We start from the raw sequence: 25,733 nt of genomic DNA on the forward strand, positions 1-25,733 counted from the left end.
AGTGAGCAGGTTTTGGAAGAATCAACTGATGAAGGTACAGGGATGGGTGGTGCAGAATTAGCGAAGAAGGTAGCGAGCACAGGGGGCGGGGAGAGGTTTTGCGTACTTCCAAGTTTGCCCTCAGTATTGCACACTGCATTTGTAATTGTTCTGTAACTACTCAAGCTAAATTAATTGTCAAAAGGCAAATATGTTAAGCAAAATAACAAATGTTGATAAGCAGATTTAATTCCTTATAAGCGGCTGTAATTCTTTAGTGAGAATACCATTAAAAAAAACATGGCAACATATCTTTTTTTATTACAGGAGAAGTACTTGGATGTGGCTTCTGAACTTATTGTTTACACCTACTTTTTTTCGGCCTTTGAGGACATCATACCTGAGGTGAGATTTGACACTGAGTTCATTAGAATGAGCACCTCACAAGCTCATACTTGGTACTCTATAAAAGCTTTTAAACTTGCATTATAAGGAATACAGTGGAACCTCGGATTACGAGCATAATTCGTTCCGGAAGTGGGCTCATATTCCAAAACACTCGTAAACCAAATTTCATTTTCTCATAAAAAATAATGGAAACTTAAATTATTAGTTCTACAGCCCAAAAAAATAAATACATAAAAATAATTAATACAAAATATTAAGTAAAAATAAAACAAATTAACCTGCACGTTATCTTTTTAAAAAAAGTTAAAAATAAATCCCGGCAGATAAGCATTTCCCTTTGTGCATGCAGGCGCTGTGTATGTGTGCACGCGCGTGCGTGTGTGTGTGAGAGGCTAGAGTAAGTGGAGACTCTTGCTTTCAGCCCCTCCTGTCTCTCTTTCCTTATCTTACACATAAAAACTTTCTTCTTTCGTTTAAACACACTGACACACACATTAACAGAAAGACTGTTCTCATCTAAATTATTAAAGCTTCTCCGCTTTATTTTAATGTTGCTCGCGACAGCGTAACAGCTTCTTAATCCATGCTCGTGTAATGATGAGATGGACAAACTGGTCGATGCCTCGGTTCTTTTATTTTCTGCATTGTCAGGTTATATTACAAAATTTCGGATGGATCCTGCACTTAAATCCAACTAAAAAAACTACTGAAGAACAAAACTCAGGCTCAATATCCTAACTTAAATCTTACATTCGCATTCACACACACCGGACTGCATTACCCACAATGCATCTCCTGCACTGGACTACACTTCCCATAAACAGAGGTCATAAATCAACGTCTTTCTCCCGCTACACTGTTTTATCTTTAAAAAAAAAAAGCAATAAACATTGCTAATGACACTTGTGTGAGCGTGAACTAACAGAAGCATACGCATACGCATGCGCTTCTTGTTTTGACACCGAGCGTTGCATATACATGATACTCGGAGCTCGTAAACCACGACAACGCTCGTTTTTTAAGTCAAAATTTATTAAAAATCTTTGCTCGTCTTTCGGAACACTCGTAAACCGCGTTACTCGTAATCCGAGGTTCCACTGTACTTTAAATGTTATTACAGGATAGTTCTATGGTTTCTGAGAATTTAGTTATTTTAAAATATTCCTTCAAATAAATATGAATAGAATATTGCTGATGCACTAAATTGTCATTAATTCAGCATTTTTTTTTATGCAACACGCAAATTCCTGTGTTACATTTGTACATTCATAAATTCTTAAAACAAATCCACTCTTTTCTCAATAACATTGTTGGGATATCATATTGAGACACCACCATATCAAGTTGTATTTCCTATATCATTACATTCTTAGTAGTATACTATATCTTTACAAAATGCAGTTTAGTACAATACAGTGGAACCTTGGATTGCGAGTAACTTGATCTGTGGGCGTTTTGCAAGACTTTTTTTTTTTTTTGCAAAAAAAATTAATACATTTTAACTTGTTAAATGAGTGAGCTCTTGATATATGAGTACTGTAGTATGCATGCCCTTTGTCTGCCGAGCATCACGTGATTACACATGAGCCAATAGTTCTTCTCACAATCTGTGGGATTGTGGGTAATCGTCTCCCATGCTCAGTCTCAATACGCGTGCGCCACTCATATAGTCAACATCCGTGTGCCCGTGTACTGTTTACTGTAACATTGTGACCATGTGTGTAAAGCTTTTTTTTACAACCCCAAATCAGTAAAAGGTGGGACAGTATGGAAAACGCAAATACAGTTACTAAAAAACAATCACTACACTTGGAAACAAAATACAACCCCAAATAAGAAAAAGTTGGGAAGGTATGGAAAACGCAAATAAAAAAAGAAAGTAGTGATTTAAATTTACTTTGTTCATTGCAGACAATACAACAGCACATTATTTAATGTATTCCAATATTGGTTCTTGCCACACAGTTTAAAAAAGTTGAAATAGAGTAAAGCATTTACCACTTTGTAATGTTGCCATTACTTTTCACAACACTTAAAAGACGTTTAGGGCCCGAGGACACCAAGTGATGAAGTGTTCCAGGTATAATTTTGTCCCATTCGTCCTGCAAACAAGTCTTAAGGTGGGTAACAGTAACAGGGTCTTGGTTGTCGCATTTTGTGCGTCAAATTGCGTCACACATTTTATATTGGAAACAGGTCAAGACTGCGGGCAGGCCAGTCAAGTACCTGTGTCCTCTTTCTCCGCAGCCAGGACTTTGTAATGTGTGCAGAATGTGGTTTTACGTTGTCTTGTTAAAATATGCATGGTTCCCTGAAAAAGATGTCTTCTTAAGGCAGCATATTGTGCTCCAAGATCTCTATGTACTTTTCAGGATTAATGGTGCCATCACAGAAGTGCAAGTTACCTTTGCCAAAGGCACTGACATAACCCCATACCATGACAGACCCTGACTTTTAAACTTGTTCCTGGTAACAGTCTGGATGATGCCTTTTTTTTTCTGGTCCGGAGCACATTTCTTCCAAAAAATACCTGAAATACTGATGCATCTGACCATAGTACACGTTTCCACTGTGTGATGGTCCATTCCAGATGCCTCCCAGCCCAGAGAAGTTGATGGCGCTTCTGGACACTGTTAACATAGGGCTTTCTTTTGGCACAGTACAATTTTAACTGGCATTTGTTGATGTAACTACGTATTGTGGTACTTGACAAAGGTTTTCCAAAGTAGTTCTGAGCCCATGTGGTGTTATCGCTTATAGATGAATGGCGATTCTTCATGCACTACTGCCTGAGGGATCGGAGATCCTGGTTGTTAAGCTTAGGCTTGCGCTCTTGTCCTTTACACCCTAAAATTCATCCAGATTCCTTAAGTCTTTTAATTATGCTATGTACTGTTAAAGGTGAAGTATCCAAATGTCTTTATCTTTTCTTAAGGAACATTGTTTTTAAACATTTCAATAATTTTGTCACATTTTTGTTGGCAAACTAGCGATCCTCGGCCCAACTTTGCTCCTTAAAGACTAGACCTTTCTTGGATGCTGCTTTTATATTAAATCATAATTACACTCACCTGTTGAAATAATCTGTTTGAAATCACATCATTATTTAACCAATTTATCTGATTACTAGCCCTAAATTGCTCCTGTCCCAACCTTTTTTGGTATGTGTTGCAGGTCTAAATGACAGGAAAGGATGTGAATTTTTAGAAATGAAATGAAGTTGAAAATAACATATTTTGTGTTGTCTGCAATAAAATACTAGTCAAAGTAAAAAATAAATAAATTTACGTTTTCCATACTTTCCCTTTTTTTTGATTTGGTGTTGTATTTTGTTTCCAAGTCTAGTGATTGCTCTTTAGTAACTATACTGCCACAACTGCCTCTGTATTAAAAAAAATATATATTTGAAAAGGCTGTAGCAGTTCGGGAAATGAAACTGTTTAGAGGCATGATTCCAGTATTGTGTGGGTGTGTGCTTGCGCGACTGTGTGAAAGTCGTACTACACAGTAGCCCCCCCTGCACCTGCTCTCATCTAACACCAGTCACGATTAGGGCCTAAGCACTAGTGTGCGCAGGGACCTCTTGTTTTTCCAAGCATTATTAGGGCTCAAATACTATAGACTATATATGCACCGCATGACCCTCTTGTATTCCTAGGCATGCATACTTGCACGTACGACGCAAAACTTAATACACATTTAGAGCTAAAAAAATCTTCACATGTCAAAAGGAAGTCAGTTAATTTGGGTCATTCGCAAAAGCACCTGATGGATTTTAATATACTCCTTCTAGGGGATTTATACAATCTCCACCAAAAGGAGTCTATATGATCTATAGACATTGAGGATGCTAAATTGTAGATGGATTTTTGATATCCCCAATGGGTCAGCCATGACAGTGCCTTAAACTTGCACCAAAAAGTAATTAATAACTTTCTGGGTGACATTGTATTGAGTGACATCACATTGAGGAACATCATAGTGTGATGCTTTTTTTCCCCCATTCTCACACATGACAAATTTTAACATGCTCAGACACATACGCAGACATACACACACCGGATTTTTGGAGGTCTTAACGTAAATTTCCCCTATTCTACATATACACACGCACAAATCCCAAATGTATACACTTACACACTCGCATCTTTCACTCTCACACACACGCGTGCGCACACACACACACACACACACACAAACAGATGACATGACAAATATTTAGGTCCAAAGCTGACATCTGCCCTATTACGCCATATTGTGTGAAGTGTGCAAGTTGTGCAGTGCACCCAGGTGGCTATGGCTTTTTGTAGGTCTCAGGTGATTGTCTTTTGAGCAGTCTTAACATGCTTAAAAGACAAACAGGTTGTCAAAAAAGATGCACCCAGGTGACAATGGCACAGAGTGCTTGGGCCCACTCAAAGTTGCTTGCAACTATATTTTGTTTTATTTTTACTTTACATTTTGTATTAATTCTTTTTACATGAATATTTTTGGCATCTGAGTTTTCATTATTTCCTATTGAAAAATTTATTTTTATATAAGTATTTTGATCTGCAAGCATGCTTCCGAAATGAATTATGCTCGCAATCTAAGGTTTAACTGTGCACTATTTGTGCCTGTGTGTGACTTTGGAATTTAAAAAAAAAAGTTTAAGGTATAGAACTCCCTAAATGTTTTTCTGATAAACATTTTTTGTTGTTTTGTTATCTAACCAAATGCAATTTTTTCCCAGCAGTATGTAACATTATCTGAACTGCCTTCTGTGGTTGTGTTCAAGGATGGGACTTATTTCACTTACGATGGTGAGTGCTCCCTTACAAAAAAAAAACAACTATATTTGGATGACATTAAAAAGGTGTAGAAATCTAAACATAATATATTGTCTGATATTTAAATGTTAAACAACAAAAATCATTCAAACGTGACTGAGGGTTTCTTTATGTTGTCCAGGTATGTCTGGTTAAATTGATTGTTTAGACAATTAATAGCTCTGAGTGTCTGTCACTGGTGAAACCCAGGGCTCAAACAAATGTAAGGGCCTTTTAAAAGTCCTCTTGCTTTTATCACTTCTTGATCCTTATATTATTTGTCAGAAGCCTGTCTCGATCTCCTGGCTTATACCTTTTCCCACACTTGTTCACTTTTTCTATTTTTTTGTCTACTTTCGGTGAATCTGTGATACTGGCATTCCAAGGGAGTAGTGGTGGCTGATGGGCCATTATACAGTGAGTAGACAACCAGAATGCCTATTACCGTCGCGCTCCCCGTCGTAAGAAAACGGCAGCAGCCAAAATAAATCAGTTGCATTTAAAAGTAATTCGTGAAATGACCGCCAGGTGGCACAACATGACATTTTTCACTCTACGCGGTTTTAAATATAATTAAGTCATAAAAAAAGTCTTAACAATATGTTGTATAGAAGAAATACTACAGTGATCATTTTCACATTTAAAATCTTTATACAACAAAAATGAAAAATCTAAACCAGAAATATTGATATTTATTATATAATAATGAGTTGTCCAAATGTTGTTTGGACAGACGATCAAGTTCACTAGCTGATAATTTTATTTGTACAAAGAATAAACTGTTATATAGCCTATCTTTGTTTGTATCTGTTTATTGTTATTTTTATTTTTAAAAATAAATTCAAAAATACATCAAACTTAAATATAGAAATAACTGGTAAAATAGACTTTCAGAATAAAACATTACAATTACTCAAAAAAGACGCACTAAAAATGCTGTGTTGTTTCTGTAAACACATCATTGGGTGGTTTATGCTGGGTCAAAATTCTGGGTTATTTCTGTATTATATTTGCGCGGACGGCACCATGAAGGACGGACACGAGGCGAGGTCTTACGGGGAAGGGGATAATTTATATAGGTAAAATAGGGAAGGAAAGGGTTAAAGGAGGGAGCACAGAAAGAAAAGGGAAGGGATAAAGTGCACGTGCAGGTCTGGGGGCTGTGCCATGCTGGCATGCGGGCACAGAGCTGGCGAAAGGTGGTGGTGGGCAGAGTGGCAGAATGCAGCACGTGGAGGCAGCGTGCCTGCACGGAGTGCAGCAGAGCATGCGGGAGCGCGAGGATCAAAGGGCAGAATTTCAGTGTCCTGTTTAAAGTCCCTGGGGCGCGTCACATCGCCCCACTCGCATGCCACTCTGTCCTGCTCTACTGCATCACGTACTTCCCGGACTCAACTCCGCGCCTTGCTTTTATAACGCGGAGCAAGCCCTAGATCCTAATGTTAATTATCGCCAGCCGGCCCGAATAGGCGGCTCCGTCCCTTTACACACCTGCCGCCTATCTAGGGAGCCTACGGAGTGAGCGAGGAATGATAGTAGATTTGAGTTTCAGTTCATTTTCTGACGCGCTCAAGTTCACCGAAAACAATACAGAATAGCGTTTGCTTTAATTATTTTACACAATTTTTTTATCAAATTTAATTATTTTTACAAAAAGTTTTTTCGTCCTTTTGACGCCTAAAAATAGATGCAGGATTATTTTATATAGTCTAAATAAACAATAGCCCACGTTTAGAAAAGCAGTTTTATTTAGACCATATAAAATAATCCCGCATTTCCTTGAATTTTGAAGACCTGCAGTGATTTAGGCCTCTCTTTAAATTTGTTCAAATTTCATCTTCTGGATTCTAGATTCTAAAATTGACATTATTACTGTTTTACTGAAATAGAAGAAATGGAGATTTTCCTCATCATAACATAAATTGTATTGGTTGTAATCACTCTATACACAATAATTTTCTTTAGTATTTTTTTTATAAAATATTAAAAGTTAATATTTTTATAAAAAATTAAAATAAAAAAAACAAAAAAGAATTCATTTATATTTCCCATCCTCAAAATAGCATAAAAATCACGGGTTGTGTATAGAGTGATTAAAAATAATACAAGGCTTGTTATGATGAGCAAAGTTTCTATCTCTTTCATTCCAGCGATTAAAAAAACGGCAACAATGTCAATTTTAGAATCCGCAGAAGCTGAGTGGTCTGAGCACAACCTCTCGCGGGGGCGCTTTTCTCTGTATACGCTGTGTTCACGGGGGTGGGGCTAAGAAACATGCATCTCGGTTTATTCATTTTACCCCCTTTTATTTGGGGTAAAGTGACTGATGTGCCTAACTTTTTTCAGCAAAGCTTCTGTTTCACTGAATAATCCATGACTTTTCATGAGTATATAAGACCTCTTGAGACCTCTTACACACACACACACACACAGCAGTTCAAATCGTCATTAGCACGTGCCTCCACCAAACAGCGCAGCAATGAGCATTTACTGACATCTAAACTGAGTCGTTTACATAAATCATTGATCAATAGCTCATGATGCATACATTTTAAACAATTTATTCATACAGATGTACCTGTATTACATGGAAAATTTACAGCCTTGTTACTGAATGATTTACTCTGATAAAGAGCCGTATAAGAACTGTGGCAGCGGACACACCTAAAAATAACTGCAGGATTATTTTTTATAGTCTAAATAAAAATGCTTTTATAAATGTGGGCTAGGGCTGGGTGATAAAACGATAACCATATGTATCGCGATAGACACGTGATTGATATCAATAAAGTGTTCGATAAAACGTTCAAAAAATTTTATTCTTTGTCGGAAGAAAACAGAGGTCGCGAAGCTAGTTTGGTTGCTATCATGCACACTCGATCCGCGACTGGCACTAGGACCCTGAAGTAGTACGGTCGCGATTAAAGAAGTATAAAAGGAGACAAGATGGCGCTTCACATCACTCAGTCATTGAGTCTGCCCATGCCATTTCCGACACTTTGTCGGATCTTATGTGATTTTGGGTCCAATTCCTGATTGAGTGTGTGTTGCTAGAACGCGGTGTTAGCTTCTCCGCTTTATTTTGACGTTTCTCGCGGCAGCGCAACAGCCCGTTAATTCATGCCCATGCAGTGATGAGAAAGACAAACGAATCGATGCATGTCCATTCTTTTATTTTCTGCGTTGTCAGGCGATATTACAAACTTTCAGGTGGATTCCGTACATAAATCAAACCAAAAACTACTCAAAGAAAACAGGTTCAGGCTCTATATTCCAGCTCATCTCACATTTCCGCGTTCACGCACATTGGACTGCATTACCCACAAAGCATTGCCCGCACTGGACTACACTTCCGTAAACAGCTGCCGTAAAATCAACCTTCCTCCCGCAATAGCGGGTATAATTACTCTTGCTCTTGGCGTGAGAGTGTTCTTACAATGACTCGCGTGATTATCCTGCCTGTTCGCGCTATTTCTGCATTTGGATTTACCGTCCCCGCTACAAGGGCTAACTGCTAGTCTTCTGGTCCGCTTCCGGTTGCCCGTGACGGTTGCATTGACAAAGGCACTCGCTCTCTGGTAACCTAGCAATGTAGGGAGTGATACACTAATGTCAATCATGTAACAGTATCACGTTTGGTTCCGCCATGTCGTTGTCTTATGCGGGTCTGCTGGATTACTCTTCAAAAGCAGAAAATGCACTTTGAACTATTTTATTACACTTTATTAAGCATTTTTTACATTTTCTTTAATTTTGCACCTTAAATGTTAAGAGATAATTAAGTGTTCATTGTGACTTTGGACTTATGTTTACATTTTAATTATTTAAATTTTCCATAGTTATTTACATTTCTGTTGTTTAAAATAAAAATGTTTAAATTTAATATATTTTTCTCCTGGTCCTTATTTTAAATGGGTCATTAAAAAATATCAATAATTATCGATATCGACCGATATGAAACACTGATATCGTGATACAGTTTTCAGCCATATCGCCCAGCCCTAATGTGGGCTATTAGTATCTACTTCAAATATTTGTTCATTTAGTTTAAATTAGATTTGGGCTCAAGGTGTTGAGCGTCGTGATCCTGCTCTTTAATTGACAAAGTCTAATCAGCGCTCAACCACACGCATAAAGTTTTCCAGAGTGCACCGGCAGAAATAGAGTAATGAATATGAATGCGTCCGGAATAAAACAGCAATGAAACTCACTCTGACCATTTTAATAATTAACTGATAAATTACTGATTTCTTTGGTTTCGGCTGTGCTGATGGTGATCATGTCATCTCGTCGTCTCCGCACCAGTGGACACGCCTACAATTCACTTTTCATACAAATTACATAATCTAATAATTTTTTTTATTATTTTATATAAAAGCAGATATTTCGCTTTCTATAAGTATATAGTTATATAGCGCCACTCAGCAGTAAAAGCCAGCAAATGCACTAACCCAAATGCTGTCGCCATACGCTGCAACGGCAAAAGTTGAATACTGCTTGTCCACCTACTTTACATGAAATGGGGTTATTCTGGTTCCTGAATAAAGGTGGCAGTTTAACATAATATATACCTTAAAATAAAATAAGTCTTTACAAACCTGATAAGTAAAATGGGGTGTGCAAATACTTACAATGTCTTTACTTAAGCCAAAATACCTGAACCAGGAGACCTAACAGAGGAATTGATTGCAAAGTGATCCGATTACTGTGTTGCCATATGACAAAGGGTGATCGGCAATGAAGTCTATTGAAAGGTGTGACCATGGTTTTTGTGGTACTGGCAGAGGCATGAGTATTGCTGCATAAAGAGTTCTGGGCACTTTAAAGCGTGTGCACTGCCACAGCAGCTCATTCTATTGTAATATTATTTCGACAATAATTACATTTGTTACAGTTTAGGCATCAAATTTTAAATCTAGAAATAACAAAATAAAAAAAATAGAGTAAACTTTCAGAATAAAAAAAAAGGAATCAAAATGTTTTAAATATTAAATTACAAATTCTAAAAGATATATAAAAAAAATCAATAAAAAAAACAACCATGTAAAAATAATGTTTTAAAACCAAAGTAAAAATAAATAGAGCAAAAACTATTTTTAATCGTGTAAATGTTGGTGTGCAACAGTGATCCTCGGTGAGCGTAGAAATTTGTTGACTCGGTACTTGACCCGCTTGCTGTCACCGCTAGACAGGAAGGGAAACCACTGTCGCCATCAAAAAATGTCTTAAGTTCACTGGCAGTCCAACGCTTCTTTTTGGCAGCAGTAGTTTTAGCTTTCCTTTCTGTTAATGGTTGAGGGTGAGGGGCTCTGTTTTCCAAAGATTCCTGTCAACATAGTGCAATGATTAAAACATCGTAGGTAAAACTGTAAAGAACGATAGAATATTGTTTAATCGATCAGCAACAAAGTTATTCGTTTTTGTTACCTTCTTTGTGCTCCTCAGCCTGCTGTAAAAACGATGAGGTGTTTATTTTGATCTGGCGGAGCAGTCACCATGCAAATTAAGTTCGTCCTAGATAAAGTAGACTGTAGATGGCATGTGCCATCAGTATTTTTGCTGTTTAATCATCTTAATTTGTTTTTCGATCGCACATTGGCTGGCACTGAACCAAATAATATTGTCTTACATTTGTGAAAATGTTTCAGAAATTTTTTTTTTGCGATTTTGCTGCGCACTGGAGAACTTTCACATGGGACAGTTATACCCGCGTCAAGCAGGGCATTAAACATGGGTAATTTTAGCTATAGCTTTAGGTTTTAAAGGATTCTTTAATCAAATTTTGGGGTGATTTGTACCAGTGGACAATTTTCAATTGATCCCACGTCATATTTGTTTTGGCCCCCTAGTGAGCTAGAAATATCTTTTAGTCTAGGGTCTTCTTGGGCAGTTTTTACTAGGGTAAAGCATTTGTCAGGTCTTTGGTCAACATCTGGGATCATTTCCACAGTTCCTTCAGCTTGGACAACTATATTGAGGGTCATACTACAGTAGGTACCCAATTGGAATGGTTATTACGGTCGCGCTCACCGCCACGTAAAAATGACAGAATAAGGTTTGGGATCAGGACTGTTAAATTTCCTACATAGTCTAATCAGAGCTCAGCCGCACGCATAAAGTTTTCCAGAGCGCACTGGCAGAAGTACACTAATGGTTTATGAATGCGTCGGGAAAAAACAGCAAGCAGATATATTTTTTTACGTCTGTGAGGTGAGTATACATGGAGTGCACCTTGTTTGTTTTCAAACATTTACAAAGTCATAAAGTTTTTTCGTTATTGTGAGTGCGCCTAAATAAAAGTTTAGTCTTACAAAGGCTATGTAGTCTTTATTAGTTTTATTATATAGTTTTTGCACATTAATCTGAGTCCTCATCTGTTTCATTTTTGAGAACAACAGTTTTTTCAGCCTGTCACGACGTGCACCCAAATCAATATCGCTTCTGGCTTACTAGTTAGGCGTCCTCTCCTTTAGATATGCAAAGAAGCGGGGCCACGGAATTAGGCATGGCTGGTGAGCTATCCTTGCTAATGATCCCGGGCTTTCACCCCGCGCTATAAAATACTCGGGGTCTGTTGGGTTACAGTGGATTTTACACGCAAGCAACAACGCGGAAGTGTGGCATGCAAGCTGGTCAAATGAAACGTTCCCCAGGGACTTCAAAGAAGCGAGAGCTGAGAGGGGCCGGTCCGATCATCCGCGGAGAGCAGAGTCAGTGCGAGCGGACGGAGACAGGGGCTGCTGTCCTCGCGGGCCCACACTGCCACTCTGTCCGCTGCTCACTGCTCACCAGCCTGTGCCTGCATGCCAGCGGGGCACTGCCAACTAAATCTGCATGTGCAAATTCCTTCCTTTTTATCCTCACTCCTTTAACCATTTTCTTCCCATTTTTTCCCTGTAAGACCTCGCCTCGACTCCGTGCTTCATGGTGCCGCCCGTGCACTTAGGGTCGAACCCGTTACACAGCCCAAATGTAGTCAATAATATTTAAAAAGCTTTTTTAATTGTTTTATTGTTTTTGTTTTAATGTTATTTTGAAGTAAATGAAACAGTAATAGCTAAAAAAGTAAAATTAATAGTTAAAATAATAAGGGGAATGTTGGATGTCATGTGGGCATTATAAGATTTGTATTGAAAACTTCTAAATAAAAAGTGGCAGCTGGCACGCCTAAAAATAGACGCAGGTTAATTTTTTATAGTCTAAATAAAAATCCTCCTCTTTTATTTCCTACGTAATTTAATTATTGCTCAACCGCACGCATAAAGTTGTCCAGCGTGCGGAGGAATTTTGTTGTCCTAAATAATATTTGTGCAGTATAATCAGGGCCTTTTATTCCTTTTAATTATTCACCCTCCCCAGGTGTGAATTAGATAAACTGAAATGCTCCTCTTCTCACTTAAAGACCCTCTTGGATCTGAGGCTCTTCTAAAGACTTTCAGTGATTACATTTTTTTTTTTATTTGTGTAAATTTAATCTTCTGGATTCTAGATTCTAAAGTTCTAAAGACATTGTTACTGTTTTTAATCCTTGGATTGGAGAAATTTAGATTTTCCTTATGATAGCATAAATTGCATTGTTTTTAATCACTCTATACACAATAATATTATTTGGATTTTTTTTTTTTTTTAAATAAAAACTGGTATGAGGCTATCTCGATTTATTAATCCTTGTGCCTGGTTTAGGTTTAGTATTCAGTGCGCACCGTTTGTACATCTGTTATTTTACAACTTTATCATAATACTCAGAAAGACCTTTTATTTAGCAGAGCCTCTGTTTCACTGAATAATCCACGACTTTTCATGAGTATGTAAGACCTCTTTACAGACCAAATCATCATTAGCATGTCCCTCCCCCGAACAGCACAGCAATGAGCATTTACTTACATCTGAACTGAGTCGTTTACATAAGTCACTGATCAATACAGTAGCTCATCATATCAATTTATTCATGCAAATGTACCTGTTTTACATGGAAATTTACAGGCTTGTTACTAAATGATTTACTCTGACAGAGCCATAAGAACAGTAGCAGCTGCAGAATGCAGGATTATTTTTATAATCTAAATGTAAATGCATTTCCTTTTTTTTTTTTTTTTTAACTTTATTTTTATAAACTTTAACACGACAACAAACACCACTTCTTTATGGGTACAAACAAATATTTTTTCAAAGTATAACACAGAAAGTGAAAATAAATTGAATAAATTTCAGCCTGGTCAACTGGTTACAAAATAAGCAAATAATTGTAAGCATGTATATGAGAATATTTGTGGTCGTACATTCATAGACATGGTAGTTATTTCTGGAGTATTACCAAGCAGCCATTGATCCTATATCATTACATATATTTACAATAAAATGTACACATATTCCCCTTTGGTATTTATCTGACCTCTCTCTGTTTTGATATATAGATTGTCCATTTTCCCCAATGCTTCTTAAAAGTCTCTTCTTGCAGTCTTAGTCTGAATGTTAATCTTTCCATCTTGTAAATTTCTGTAACTATTTGTTCCCACTGAGTTCTTGTTGGGGGAGGCTGCTGGAGCCATAGACGAGTGATTGCTTTTTTTGCTGCTGCTAGTAGAATCCTGAGTAAATATTTATTCATATTTTTAACTGAATCAGGTATATTGCCAAGAAATAAAATATAAGCTGTTTTTTCAGCCAATAATGTCCCACATTGCCTCCAGCAAGAGCCCTGATTTGCCATTCCTTTTTGTTTTGCTTTTACTTTGGGCGTAATAAAAAAAACGAATTGTATTTTTCCAACAGAATTCCCTTAGAGCCCTAGAACTACTAGACACGCACTGTGAGTGCCATAAATTCAACCATTCTTCAGCTGGAATACAAATTTGCATTTCCTTTTCCCACTTTTCTTTGATATACTGAGTAGAATGCTCTTTAATATCTTGAATGCTGTTATATAAACCAGATATTAATTGTTTTTCGGAAGTATTTGTATTATACACTTTAATAAACATATCTATCAAAGGGGAATAGTCATTTGTAACTCTTGTGATTTTCGTATCATAATAATGTCGAACTTGTAAAAATCTAAAAAAATTCTGTTTCTCCAGATCATATTTGATCTTTAAGTTCTGAAAATCCTGAATTTCCCCCTTTGATGTAATAGAACAGAAAGCAGTTATTCCTTTTTGTGTCCAGCTTTGAAACCTTTTATCCATCTGAGCGGGAAGAAACTGAGAATCATAACCAATCCAGGTTAATATTCTCATCTGATACTCTAGTTTGAACTTTCTCATCAATTTATATCAATTTTACTTTTTCATCTCATTTATTTATAATCAGATATCTCCTTAAATTTATTGTTATCACCTAAAAGTGACTGAACTGGAACTGGGCTTTGCGAGATTTCCAATTGTTTCCAATTGGCAGTATAGGTTGAATCACAGCAACACACCAGATTTCTCAGTTGGGCAGCTATATAGTAGTCTTGCAGGCATGGCAGGGACCGTCCACCTTTTTCTTTGGCTAACTGTAGAGTTTTAAATTTAATCCGTGGTTTCTTACTGTTCCAAATAAATCTAGAAATTATTCTGTCCCAGTTGTTAAATTGCTTTTGGGGAATTTCAACTGGTAAGGCCTGAAATAAATATAATAGACGAGGCACTATATTCATTTTAACTGATTCTACTCTACTGCTCATATCTAATGGCAGTAATGTCCATCTATTCACATCAGTTTCTATTGACTTGTTAATGGGGACATACAGTAGTTGATCAATTGGAATGGTTATTACCGTCGCGCTCACCGCCGTGTAAAAACGTCAGCGGCCAAAATAAATCAGTTGCATTTTAAAGTCATTCTTAAAATGGCCGCCAGGTGGCGCAAAGTGAGATTTTCGCTCGTTGCAGTAAATACAATAGTGACTGTTATACAGCGTATCTCTGTATCGGTTTATTGTTATTTAAGTTCTGGATTAAGTTATTTTAGGTACTTTAAACACATTGTTGGGTTGCTCATGTTGGCTCATATGAGATGTAGTTTACAAGTGAACACCTGGTTGGGTTACTTTGACCCAACAACTGGTTTATTCATTATTCTTTCGTTTCTCCAAATATCAGACTGCAGAATGTTCGAAATATTACTGTTTATTGTGTCACAGGTGTAGTTTTAAGAGTTGTTTAGGCAGAAATGCATGTGTATACAGCTCAAAACCTCCATCAGTTATTAAAGATAGCGTCTATTTAGAAAAAATGCCCCAGTGATTTCGGAGCTTCAGGAAATCTCCCGGCGCTTTGCGCATAACACCGGGCCAAGTCATGTCGGAAAGAATTTATAAACGGTTTTTAAACATGGGCTATTGTTTTTTTACTTATAATATTTGTTAATTTAATTTAAATGAGGTTTGGGCTCAGGACTTCGATTCGGCATCGTGATTCTCCTCTTTAATTTACTCCATAGTCTAAATCAGCACTCTTGAAGTTTTCCATGAAGTTTGATTATGGATGCGTCGGGAAAACAGCAAGGAGACTGACTCTGACCATTTTAAAAAATGTTTGAGTTCATTTTCTGACGCGCTTAAGTTCACCAAAAACAATACAGAACAGCGCACCTTATTTTCTGTCAAACATTTACAAAATCATTAAGTTTTTTCGTTATTGTGAGTGCGCTTAAATAAAAGTTGAGTCTTATAAAGGCCATGTAGTCTTATATAGTTTTATTATATAGTTTTTGCACATTAATCTGACAACAGTTTTTTCAGCCTGTCACGGCGTGCGCCCAAATCAATATCGCTCCTCGCTCACTTGTTAGGCGGCCTCCCCTTCAGACATGCGAAGCAGCGGGACCGCAGAATTACACATGACTGGTGAGCTATCGTTGCTATCGTTGCCCGGGCTTGCACCCCGCGCTATAAAATACTCGGGGTTTGTTGGGTTAAAGTGGATTTTACTACGCTCTGTGTATGCAACACGCGTGCAACAACGCGGAAGTGCGGCATGCAAGTGGGGCAAATGGAACGCGCCCCGGGGACTTCAAAGGAGCGAGAGGTGGGAGGGGGCGGTCCGGCCATCCGCGAAGAGCAGAGTCAGCGTGAGCGGACGAATGGCCATTGCACTCACACCGCGTAGTAAAATCCACTGTAACCCAACAAACCCTAAGTATTTTATAGCGCGGGGTGCAAGCCCGGGATCATAATAAGCCGTGCCTTTATTCCGTCATGTCATGTGGGCATTATAAGATTTGTATTGAAAACTTCAAACTAAAAAATGGCAGCTGGCACGCCTAAAAATAGACGCAGGTTATTTTTTTTATAGTCTAAATAAAAACCCTCAGCCTAAAGTCTAATCGGCGCTCATTAGCACGAATAGTTTTCCCGAGCGCGAGGAATTTTTTTGTGCTAAATAATATTTATGCAGTATAATAATTCCTATTAATCCTGGGTTGTTCTTTTAGTGTCACTATAGTGCTTTACAATGCCAGACAACATTCAAATACAAATTATTCCCCCTCCCCAGGTTTGAATCGACTGTTCTCACATTCAGAGGAACTAAAATGCACTTCTCCCCACTTTTAAAAACCTCTTGAATCTGAGGCTGACTTTTAGTGATTTAAATTTGTGTCATTTTAATCTTCTGAATTCTAGATAAGTTAAACATAAGTTAACAAAGTTAACATTGTTGCCTTTTTAATCCTTGGAATGGAAGAACTTGAGATTTTCCTTATAATAGCGTAAATTGCATTGTTTTTAATCAGTCTATACACAATAATCTTCTTTGGTATTTGTATTTTAAAAAACTGGTATGGGGGCTATCTTGTTTTATTAATCCTTTTGCCTGGTTAAGGTTTGGTATTTAGTGCGCATCTGTTATATTACAACTAAATACAACTAAATAAATAAAAGATTGAATTTGAATTTGAATTTGAAATACCTTTTATTGGGGGTTAAGTGACTGATGTGCCTAACATTTTTCAGCTGAGCCTTTGTTTAACTGAATAATCAACCACCGCGACACCCCCCTCTCACACACACACACACACACACACACAGAGCCGACCAAATCATTAGCACCTCCCTCCCCCAGCACAGCCATTTACTTTCTATCCATTTACTTACATCTGATCTGAGTCGTTTGGGTAACATGGGTCGAACCCCTTACAAATCATAACAGTCTACTGCATTTCATTCTTATAATAACGCAAAAACACAAGTGGGGCTGAAAGACCGACATCTGCTGACGCAGTAGAACGTCCTAACACTGTTATAATTTTATGGTCATTTATTTCAGTTAATAAATCTACTATAAATTTAAAGAACACAAAAAATAAGATGACACAAAACCCTAGACGCTTCTTTTCTAATTACAAGTAATAAAATCAAAAGGCTCACCGTGTTAACATTTATTGTGCTAAAATTTGATCCTAATAAGATTTGATTTAATTTGAATTCTAGAACAGTGGCAGCTGGAACACCTAAAATAGATGCAGGATTATTTTTTATAATCTAAATAAAAATGCTTTTTTAAACGTGGGCTATTGTTATCTACTTGCAATATTTGTTAATTTAATTTAAATGGGGTTTGGTCTCCGGAATGTTGAGCATCAGGATCCTCTTCTTTACTTACCTACGTAGAATCAGCGCTTAATCGCACGCATAAAGTTTTGTAAATTCGTTTAATGTTTAATAGTAAATAATGACCCCCGTTGTGCTGTACCACCGCTCGGAAAACCTTATGAAATACAAGTTAAAGACAATTATCCGGGAAGTATGTGATGTGGTGGAGAATCGGAGAGTGGCATGTGAGTGGGGCGATGTGACACGCCCCAGGGACTTTAAACAAGAACACTGGAATTCTGAGGACAGCGCGAGAAAGAGCTGCACGAGCTCACGCGGTACCTTCACTTCCACACCGAGCTTCTTTTTCATTCTCCCTCCTTCAACCCTTTCCTTCCCCATTTTACCCAAATAAATTACCCTTTTCCCTGTAAGACCTCGCCTCGTGTCTGTGCTTTATGGTGCCTCTAAAACCCTACACATGTTGCTTTTATAATTACACGTGATAAAATCTTAAGGCTCACTGTGTTAACATTTATTTCGCTTAAATTTGATTCTAATAAGAATTCAATTTGAATTCTGCATTTGTACTGTAATTTTAGTACTGTGATTATGAATTTGTTTAACTACAATGTTTCACTTGATTTTATCCGCTACTACGTGCAACTCTAAAGGAGCTGCAGCTCTTTAATCCTGCAGAGAATGAACTAAGGCATGAGGTGTCAGTCTGTAGTTATATAGCGCCACTCAGCAGTAAAAGCCAGCAACCACACAAACCCAAATGCTGCCGTTGAGCGCTGCGACAGGAAAACCAACATTCTGATTGGGTAACCACTGTATATGAGCCTTTGGGCTATATCGGACCATTGGGTCCATAGTGGGCCCCCAATTCCACTTCCCTATCACTCCAAGCAACCAGGGACCAACATCCTTTCACTCTGAGGTTTCTAGTTTAGATAGAGAGATGTGTGGACATGATGACCAGACTATGAAAGGATGTGGCTTGCCTGCCCTGACTAAAACGCGAGACAGATCTACTTCTACTGCACAATTGTGCTCATCTCATATCAATCTCCTAAACAACAAAACATCAGGCTTTCTTAGCTTGTTCAACCACTTATTCATAATCTGTAATCTGTATTTTACACAGCCGAAGTCAGTGTACTCTTGATAAGTGACTGAAAAACCTCTGTGATTACTAATGATTGAAATGTTAAGTTTACACATTAGGTGTCTACCCAACAGATTTACTGGACAGCAGTCTGGTGGAAATTAAATTAACAATTCTGGAGACTTCTATCATGGCAAAGACTGTGAATACTTATGTACATGTGCTTTCTCAATTTTTTTATTTTTGAAAAATTTGCACAAATCTCAAGTAAACTTTTTTCATGTTGTCATTATGAAGTGTTGTGTTTATAATACTTGGGCAGTGTGGGAACCACTGTCTTCTCTCTCCATTTGTTCAAAATTGTCTGGGAGTTCCAGGTGTAAAGCAGAAGGTTGTTTTTTTGTTCAAGTGTTGTTTTACTGATTAAATAAAAAGTACCAAATACAATGGCCTTAGAATCTTTGGTGCGAGACACAAATACTTTAAGAAGCTTTAGAAATTAAATTTTTTACATCACATTATCACAAGATTTTTGTTGAAGCCATCTTGCCAGTTAGTGACACCTCTACTGTCATAACTCTGCCTAGTTCATACTGAGTTCCAAAAATTCAGCTGTCTTCAAGAGATTAATCATGTAGACTGCTGTTTAAAACAGTGTTGTGTGTCAATGCTTTTACCTTAAATTAACTGCAAGCGTGCCAGTTTTACTGGACAATCATACATCATATAGGATTACAATACAATGTGATCGCAAGTTTAGCCTGTGCTCGCCTAAGATCAGTGTCAAACAGCTGTACTGTATGTTAGATTCAGATTTAAATAACTGACTCCAAGCTATTTAAATCGTAATTTCAAAGAATAATTTTCTGTCTTCAAGTTGTTATAGTCAACTGCTAATATATTATTACGCTACCAGTCAAAAGATTGGACACATTTACATTTAGACATTTTGGCAGTTGAGGGTTAAGGGCCTTGCTCAAGGGCCCAACAGTGGCAACTTGGTGGTTGTGGGGTTTGAACCTGGGATCTTCCGAACTGTAGTCCAATGCCTTAACCACTGAGCTACCCCTGGCCCCATTAAAAGAGGTCAGTTATTTTTCTAGATGGTAACTCTAAATAAACTTCTGCAGCAGAAGTAGGTTTTGGTCTTTCTATTTCATCACAGTGTTTGATAGGTTTTGCTAATGCACTTGACAATACCCTTCTTTTAAGAACCTTTCCACAACAGCTGACCTTTATGCCTTAAAATAACAAAAAACTGTTATCGATTTTAACACTTAATTACTTAAATCCCTAATACCAATTGTTTTGTAGTTTTATCGTTACTTAAGTATTATAGTTACTTGATTATTATAGTAATGTATAAAAATCCAGTAATGTTCTAGAATGTAGAAAATAATACAACTTAAAATAATTACTACCATAACTTGTAGTATGTCCAAACGTTTGACTGGTACTGTATGCTTGCCCCCTGTTTTCTTAGGCTGGACCAGAATATTAGAATATTCGGGAAAAAAACGGTTCTCATTCGCGCTAAAATCACTATCCCTTGCGGCAAACTTGTCATGCACATTCGGTCCCAGTATACAGAATTTTTTCATGCTGTCATTATGGGGTGTCATTATGGGGTGTTGTGTTAAGAATTCTAAGGATAAAAATTAATTTAGTCAATTTTAGAATAAGGCTGTAACATAACATAAAACGTGGAAAAAGTGATGCGCTGTGAATACCTTCCCGAATGCACCATACATAAGGGAAGGATTTCATAGGATACATATTGTTTAACAGTGGGCTTAAATGAAAACTGGCTTGTTAACGCAATTTCAAACTAGTAAACATAAAGCTTTAGATTTATTCGATGGTTTTTGCTTTGCTTTTGTTGGGATTTATAGAGTATGAAGATGGCAGCTTGACATCATGGGTGAACAGGGAACGTTTCCAGAGTTACCTGCAGATTGATGGCTTTACACTCTATGAGCTGGGGGAGACTGGTATTGTTATGCATCACAACACATCTCATTGTTGGTTTTATTATATTATGTGTAAGGGCCTGATGATATACTGGATAGAAACTACTGATATAATCTAAAATAGCTGTACTGTTAACACTCTGGTCTACCAGTGTATGCGTCACAAAAAAAATCCCAGTATGAGGCACAAAATTCGCTATTAAAAATCCCATATTATATTTGTTGCATTATATAATATGTAGGGGTATAATAATTTTATTGTGTGAAACCTTATTAATCCCAGACGAAATTTCTGAAATAACTGACTGACTAGTAACTGATCCTGTATTTAAATAGGTGATTTTATTTACCAATTCCAACCTGTCTTGTGTTTAGTATTTTAACTATAAAAAAAGTGCCTATTGAACGCTATTAATAATCAGAAATGTCTTAAAATTTACCTCTTATTTCACTGCCAGTATTTTCAATTGCTAATATTTGCTCATTTTGGATGGAAATTAATGTAAGTAATTAATCTAGTAGTTAGATCTTCTGCCAGTGTATGGTCAGTTTAAAGTTTGTTTTTTTAGAATCCTTATCTAAATGCAATTCTGTGCCCCTAGGTTTTTATACTTAAATTTAATTTTTCAAATTACCATTTCATAACTTAAAGTTGTATTAGACTTAAGAATAAAAAAATCTGTAATTTTTAATAATTAATACTATTATTATTGACAAGAAGTAATTGACATTTTTGTCTCAAACTAAATAAGAAAAAATTGACTTATTTGGATTCGACAAAAATATTTGCTTTTTATTATAGATAGTTTTAAATTTGGAGGTAAACACAAAAAGATGTTTATTTTGTGGGATATTCTGATAATTAGAGTGAATGTGCACTCTAATGCACATTGTGCTTCAGATTTTTCTGTATGCTGGTTGGGAAAAACATTTTTAGGTACTTTTTAAAAAGCCACACTGAATACAGATTTTAATTGTAGAGGCTATTTACCACTGAATGAGAGTTTTTGATGTTATTTACTATATTTACCTAAAATGCATAGTTTCCAACGGCAGATTTTTTTTTAAATATATTATATAGTTTCCAAAATGTTTTATATTATTATTATTTTAAATACACATCCACTGTATGTTGGTTACTACAATCATTTGCTGGAAGCCCAGCCATAAAGATATAACAAGTGCACATGTGCCTTCTTTCTTAGTACTAACTACTGTAAGACAAAAACAAGACAAAAACACATGAATGCAATTAAATGCAATTTTTTTTCCCAGATGATGCTCTTTTTTAGATTAATTTCTCTTGTAGTCCTTCAGTAATGAAGCAAAGGTGACCTACATTTTCACTTTCCCTCCTTGACAGGTAAATTGGTAGCAATTGCCATCATTGATGAAAAGGTTTCAACAGAAGAAAGTGTGAGGTATAATTTTTTAAATGTTTGTTTAACCCAAAAAATCCCCCTCTAAAACACTAAAGTGGCTTCTCAATAATAATAATAATAATAATAATAATAGATGTGATTTAAATGTGGTTGCAGAGCCTATATGACTATAGAATTCCAGAGACATGTGCATAAAGGCTCTATTATGGAGTGATATCCCGGACAATATTCAAAAGGAATTGCAAATTGCAGTGGCCGACCAAGAGGAGGGAATTTGAGCAATGGAGGTGAACCGAGATTATCTCATCTGTTAATCAAAAAAATAAACACACAAAAATGACAAATCGCATATTTTCTTACTCTAGAGTGGACAGAGAAGCTATTACAAATAAATATATTTTTAGGTCTTCTCCTGTTACAGCCTGCTAGAGCTAAATCTGTCAGAAATGCTGCTTACCGGCGCTTTATGGCGATGGAGTCACTAAGGGACCTAAAATGTGCATGACCAAGACCCAACTGTTTGTTTACAGAATAATACACAAGATTACAGAGAAATACCTCACAGGACATTAAACATATTACACTGTTAGGCTTAATTCTTGTGACAATAATTCGTTAAATGAGAGTTGGAATGTTTTTTATTATTAAAATAATAATAATAATAATAATTGTAAAGATATGTATGAAAATTAATGCACTTTGGTACCGTCTATTGTGAGTTGCAAGAAATGACAATTAAATCAACAAAATTCAATAACCTTTTTTGCTATAGAAATTTAGCATTTAAAAAAATTTACTATAATGCACTCTATCCTTGCTAATAACTAGAACCCTTCCCTTTGCAATATTCAGTTTGATATTAATTCAGTTATTTTTTTATTAATAAAAAAAAAAAATCAAACTGAATGAAAAAAGGTTGTAGTTAATTAGCAGTGTAGAGTGGATTATAGTACAACTGGTTTTACATGTGTAATCCACATAAAGAAAGAGCTATTGAATTTTTTTTGTAATGTTATGCGCTAAAATGCCTCCCTGCCACGGATTGCCCCCCCCCCCCACACACACATAACTTATATCAAATATTATATGAGAACATAAATTAATAGGTTTATGATTTACTCATTGCACCAAACGAATTTGATTATGAAAATATAGTATATTTTTATATTGCTTATTTATAATAAAAAAGCTTTGTGTAATTTTTCATCATAAACAATATTTATTTATGTAAACATTTTTGTATTACATGACAAAGTAATAATAAGGCAAAGTAATTAAATATGGCAAAATAAATGTGCCACAAAATGAACACATGAGAATTTGTATTACTGTCTTAATTTTCGTGTATTAATTTGTCACGTGCCTAGGGTTAATTATAATAGTAATAATATATTTGATAATAATAATATAATATATTTGATAATAATAATATGAATGTTTGATTGTGATGTCCTAATATATTTGATAGCGATTTTGTGGGGGGTGCAATCCGTGGCAGCGGGGCATTTTAGCGCATAACACAAAAGTTGCAAATGGCTTATCAGTTGCGTTTGAGTTTTGGCCGACTTGACGCGTGATGCAGAGAAAGTGAAAAAACAAACGTGGTAATTGATTTTGCTATTTAAATATGACGGGATCTATGATCACGACATAGGAAATGCAAATGGGCTTTGCCTTTTTCATTTGAAATTTGGCAGTCAGTGTACGTTCCCGAAAGCGAAAAAACAAACAATAATGCAAAGTTTGCAATTGCATTTGAATTATGGTGCACTTTGTTTGTCCACATATGGGAAACGCAATCCTTTTGAATATTGTCCGGGTCATCACTCCATACTCTATAGCCCATGGTGGTTAAATGGCAAAAATATACAAGCGCTGATGGATAAGGGCAAGATTATGGAGCGCTTTAAAAGTGAAGAGGCAGATTTTATCTCTATATTGTATTTGATAGGGAACAAATAGAGTTGTTGTGGGTAATGTAATATGCATGATAGGTAATTGAGTTACAGACAGACAGCAGAATTCTCTATAAGTTGAAGTGTATGGAGGAGCTTTTGTTTTAAACTGGTTAAAAGTGAATAACAGTTATCAATTTGGGAGATGACCAGTGCATTTGTGGGGTAAGAAATGGGTGGAGACAGGAAATGTTGTTGTTGTTAAAGGTAACATGAAATGCAGACTTTAATATGTGGCTCAAAGGACAGAGTGCTATCAAAGATGACCTCTAGGTCATTACCCCCATAATTGTAATTAATTAGATTTTTTTTAGTACGCAACATTTAGATAAACTATTTTGTGCCAGTTAAGCTTTTCTTATAGTTTAAAATATTTTTATACAAAAAGCACACATTACAATACAATTTGCCTTATGAATTCTGTACATGTCTTTCTCCAGGTTAAAGAGTCTCATACAGAGAGTTTCAACAGAGTACAGGGACATCTTCAACAGGTAAATCATGAGAGTAAAAAGATGCTTAAAAATAACAATTCAGTTAAGAAAATTTTATGACAGAAAATGTGGTTCTCATCAAAGCATGCTCAAAGTATTGAAACCTACCCGTAAAAAACAGAAATAAACTAGATTAGATATAATAAACATATTTAATATAATTATAAATAAACACATAAAATAAAATTATTTTTATTAATGTGTTCATGATTATCGAGACATTTACTTACAAATTAGGGTCCACAAAAAAAGGAATATTTTAAAATATTAGAATTTATTTAAACTATTTATTGTAGAAGGAAGGAAGGCAACAACAAAGATAGAGTCTAGGATGATATATTTTTTACTCTGACCCTCTATTTATATGGATTTAATTAAATTTATTTTGTATAAATTTCCATCTTGTAATATAAAATGATCCTGTTCTGTCTCAACAGACTTTTTTTTTTTTTTTTTGGAATAAGCCTTTGTGGATGCTTGATCTGCCCAAAGGCATAGCAGGCCTTTGACTTCCTAATTAAAAAGAAGAGAATGACTAATGTGCCTGGTGCTGAGAGATACATAACAATGTATGGACGCCTGGATGTAACTAAGCAAATGGTTAAGAACCTTCCATTAGACAATTACTGCAGTGGTTAATATGCTAGCAAAAAGTTATTTGACACTTACTGATGTAATAGCTTCTTGGCAAAGTGTTAATAGCTTCTTGGCAAACTATTGTGTTGCATCAAGAAAATAAAACAACCAAGAAGATTGCTGAAGCTACTAAATTGGTTTAAGAGCTGTAAAAAAAAAATTAATAAATCTTGGAAGGATAGTGGTGAAAACATTTTAAGGAAAAACACATGGTGAGTGTGTGTAACCAGAGTAAAGGATCAAGTGTTTTGAGCCAGTGTGTCATGCACTAACCTGAGTAGACCAGAAGACGTAGCTTTAGCGGTTAGCCCTTTGTAGCGTGGATGGTGAACCCAAACGCGGAAACAAGCAAGTAGGCAGGATAACCACGCGATTTACCAAGGAACCAAGGACTCTCACAAAAGGGGAGCAAGGGAAAAACACAAATTTAACCCGCGTCCTATAAACACACACTCGAAAACAGAAAGTAAACC

General features: G+C 36.3%; 1 protein-coding gene across 2 annotated transcripts in view; it reads left to right on the forward strand.

Moving 5' to 3' along the window:
- tmx3b (thioredoxin related transmembrane protein 3b) overlaps positions 1-25,733 on the forward strand; it is a 61,763-nt gene that overhangs the window by 16,911 nt on the left and 19,119 nt on the right. Inside the window, exons 8-12 of one of the 2 annotated variants that reach the window (XM_053488224.1) lie at positions 307-384; positions 5,120-5,189; positions 20,716-20,814; positions 22,157-22,214; positions 24,571-24,624. In XM_053488224.1, the coding sequence (XP_053344199.1) occupies positions 307-384; positions 5,120-5,189; positions 20,716-20,814; positions 22,157-22,214; positions 24,571-24,624 (359 nt within the window). The remainder of the gene's footprint in view (positions 1-306; positions 385-5,119; positions 5,190-20,715; positions 20,815-22,156; positions 22,215-24,570; positions 24,625-25,733) is intronic. The other variant, XM_053488225.1, reaches the window with a different exon arrangement.

This window comes from Clarias gariepinus, chromosome 26 (genome assembly GCF_024256425.1).
Source record: "Clarias gariepinus isolate MV-2021 ecotype Netherlands chromosome 26, CGAR_prim_01v2, whole genome shotgun sequence".
Lineage (NCBI taxonomy): Eukaryota > Metazoa > Chordata > Actinopteri > Siluriformes > Clariidae > Clarias > Clarias gariepinus.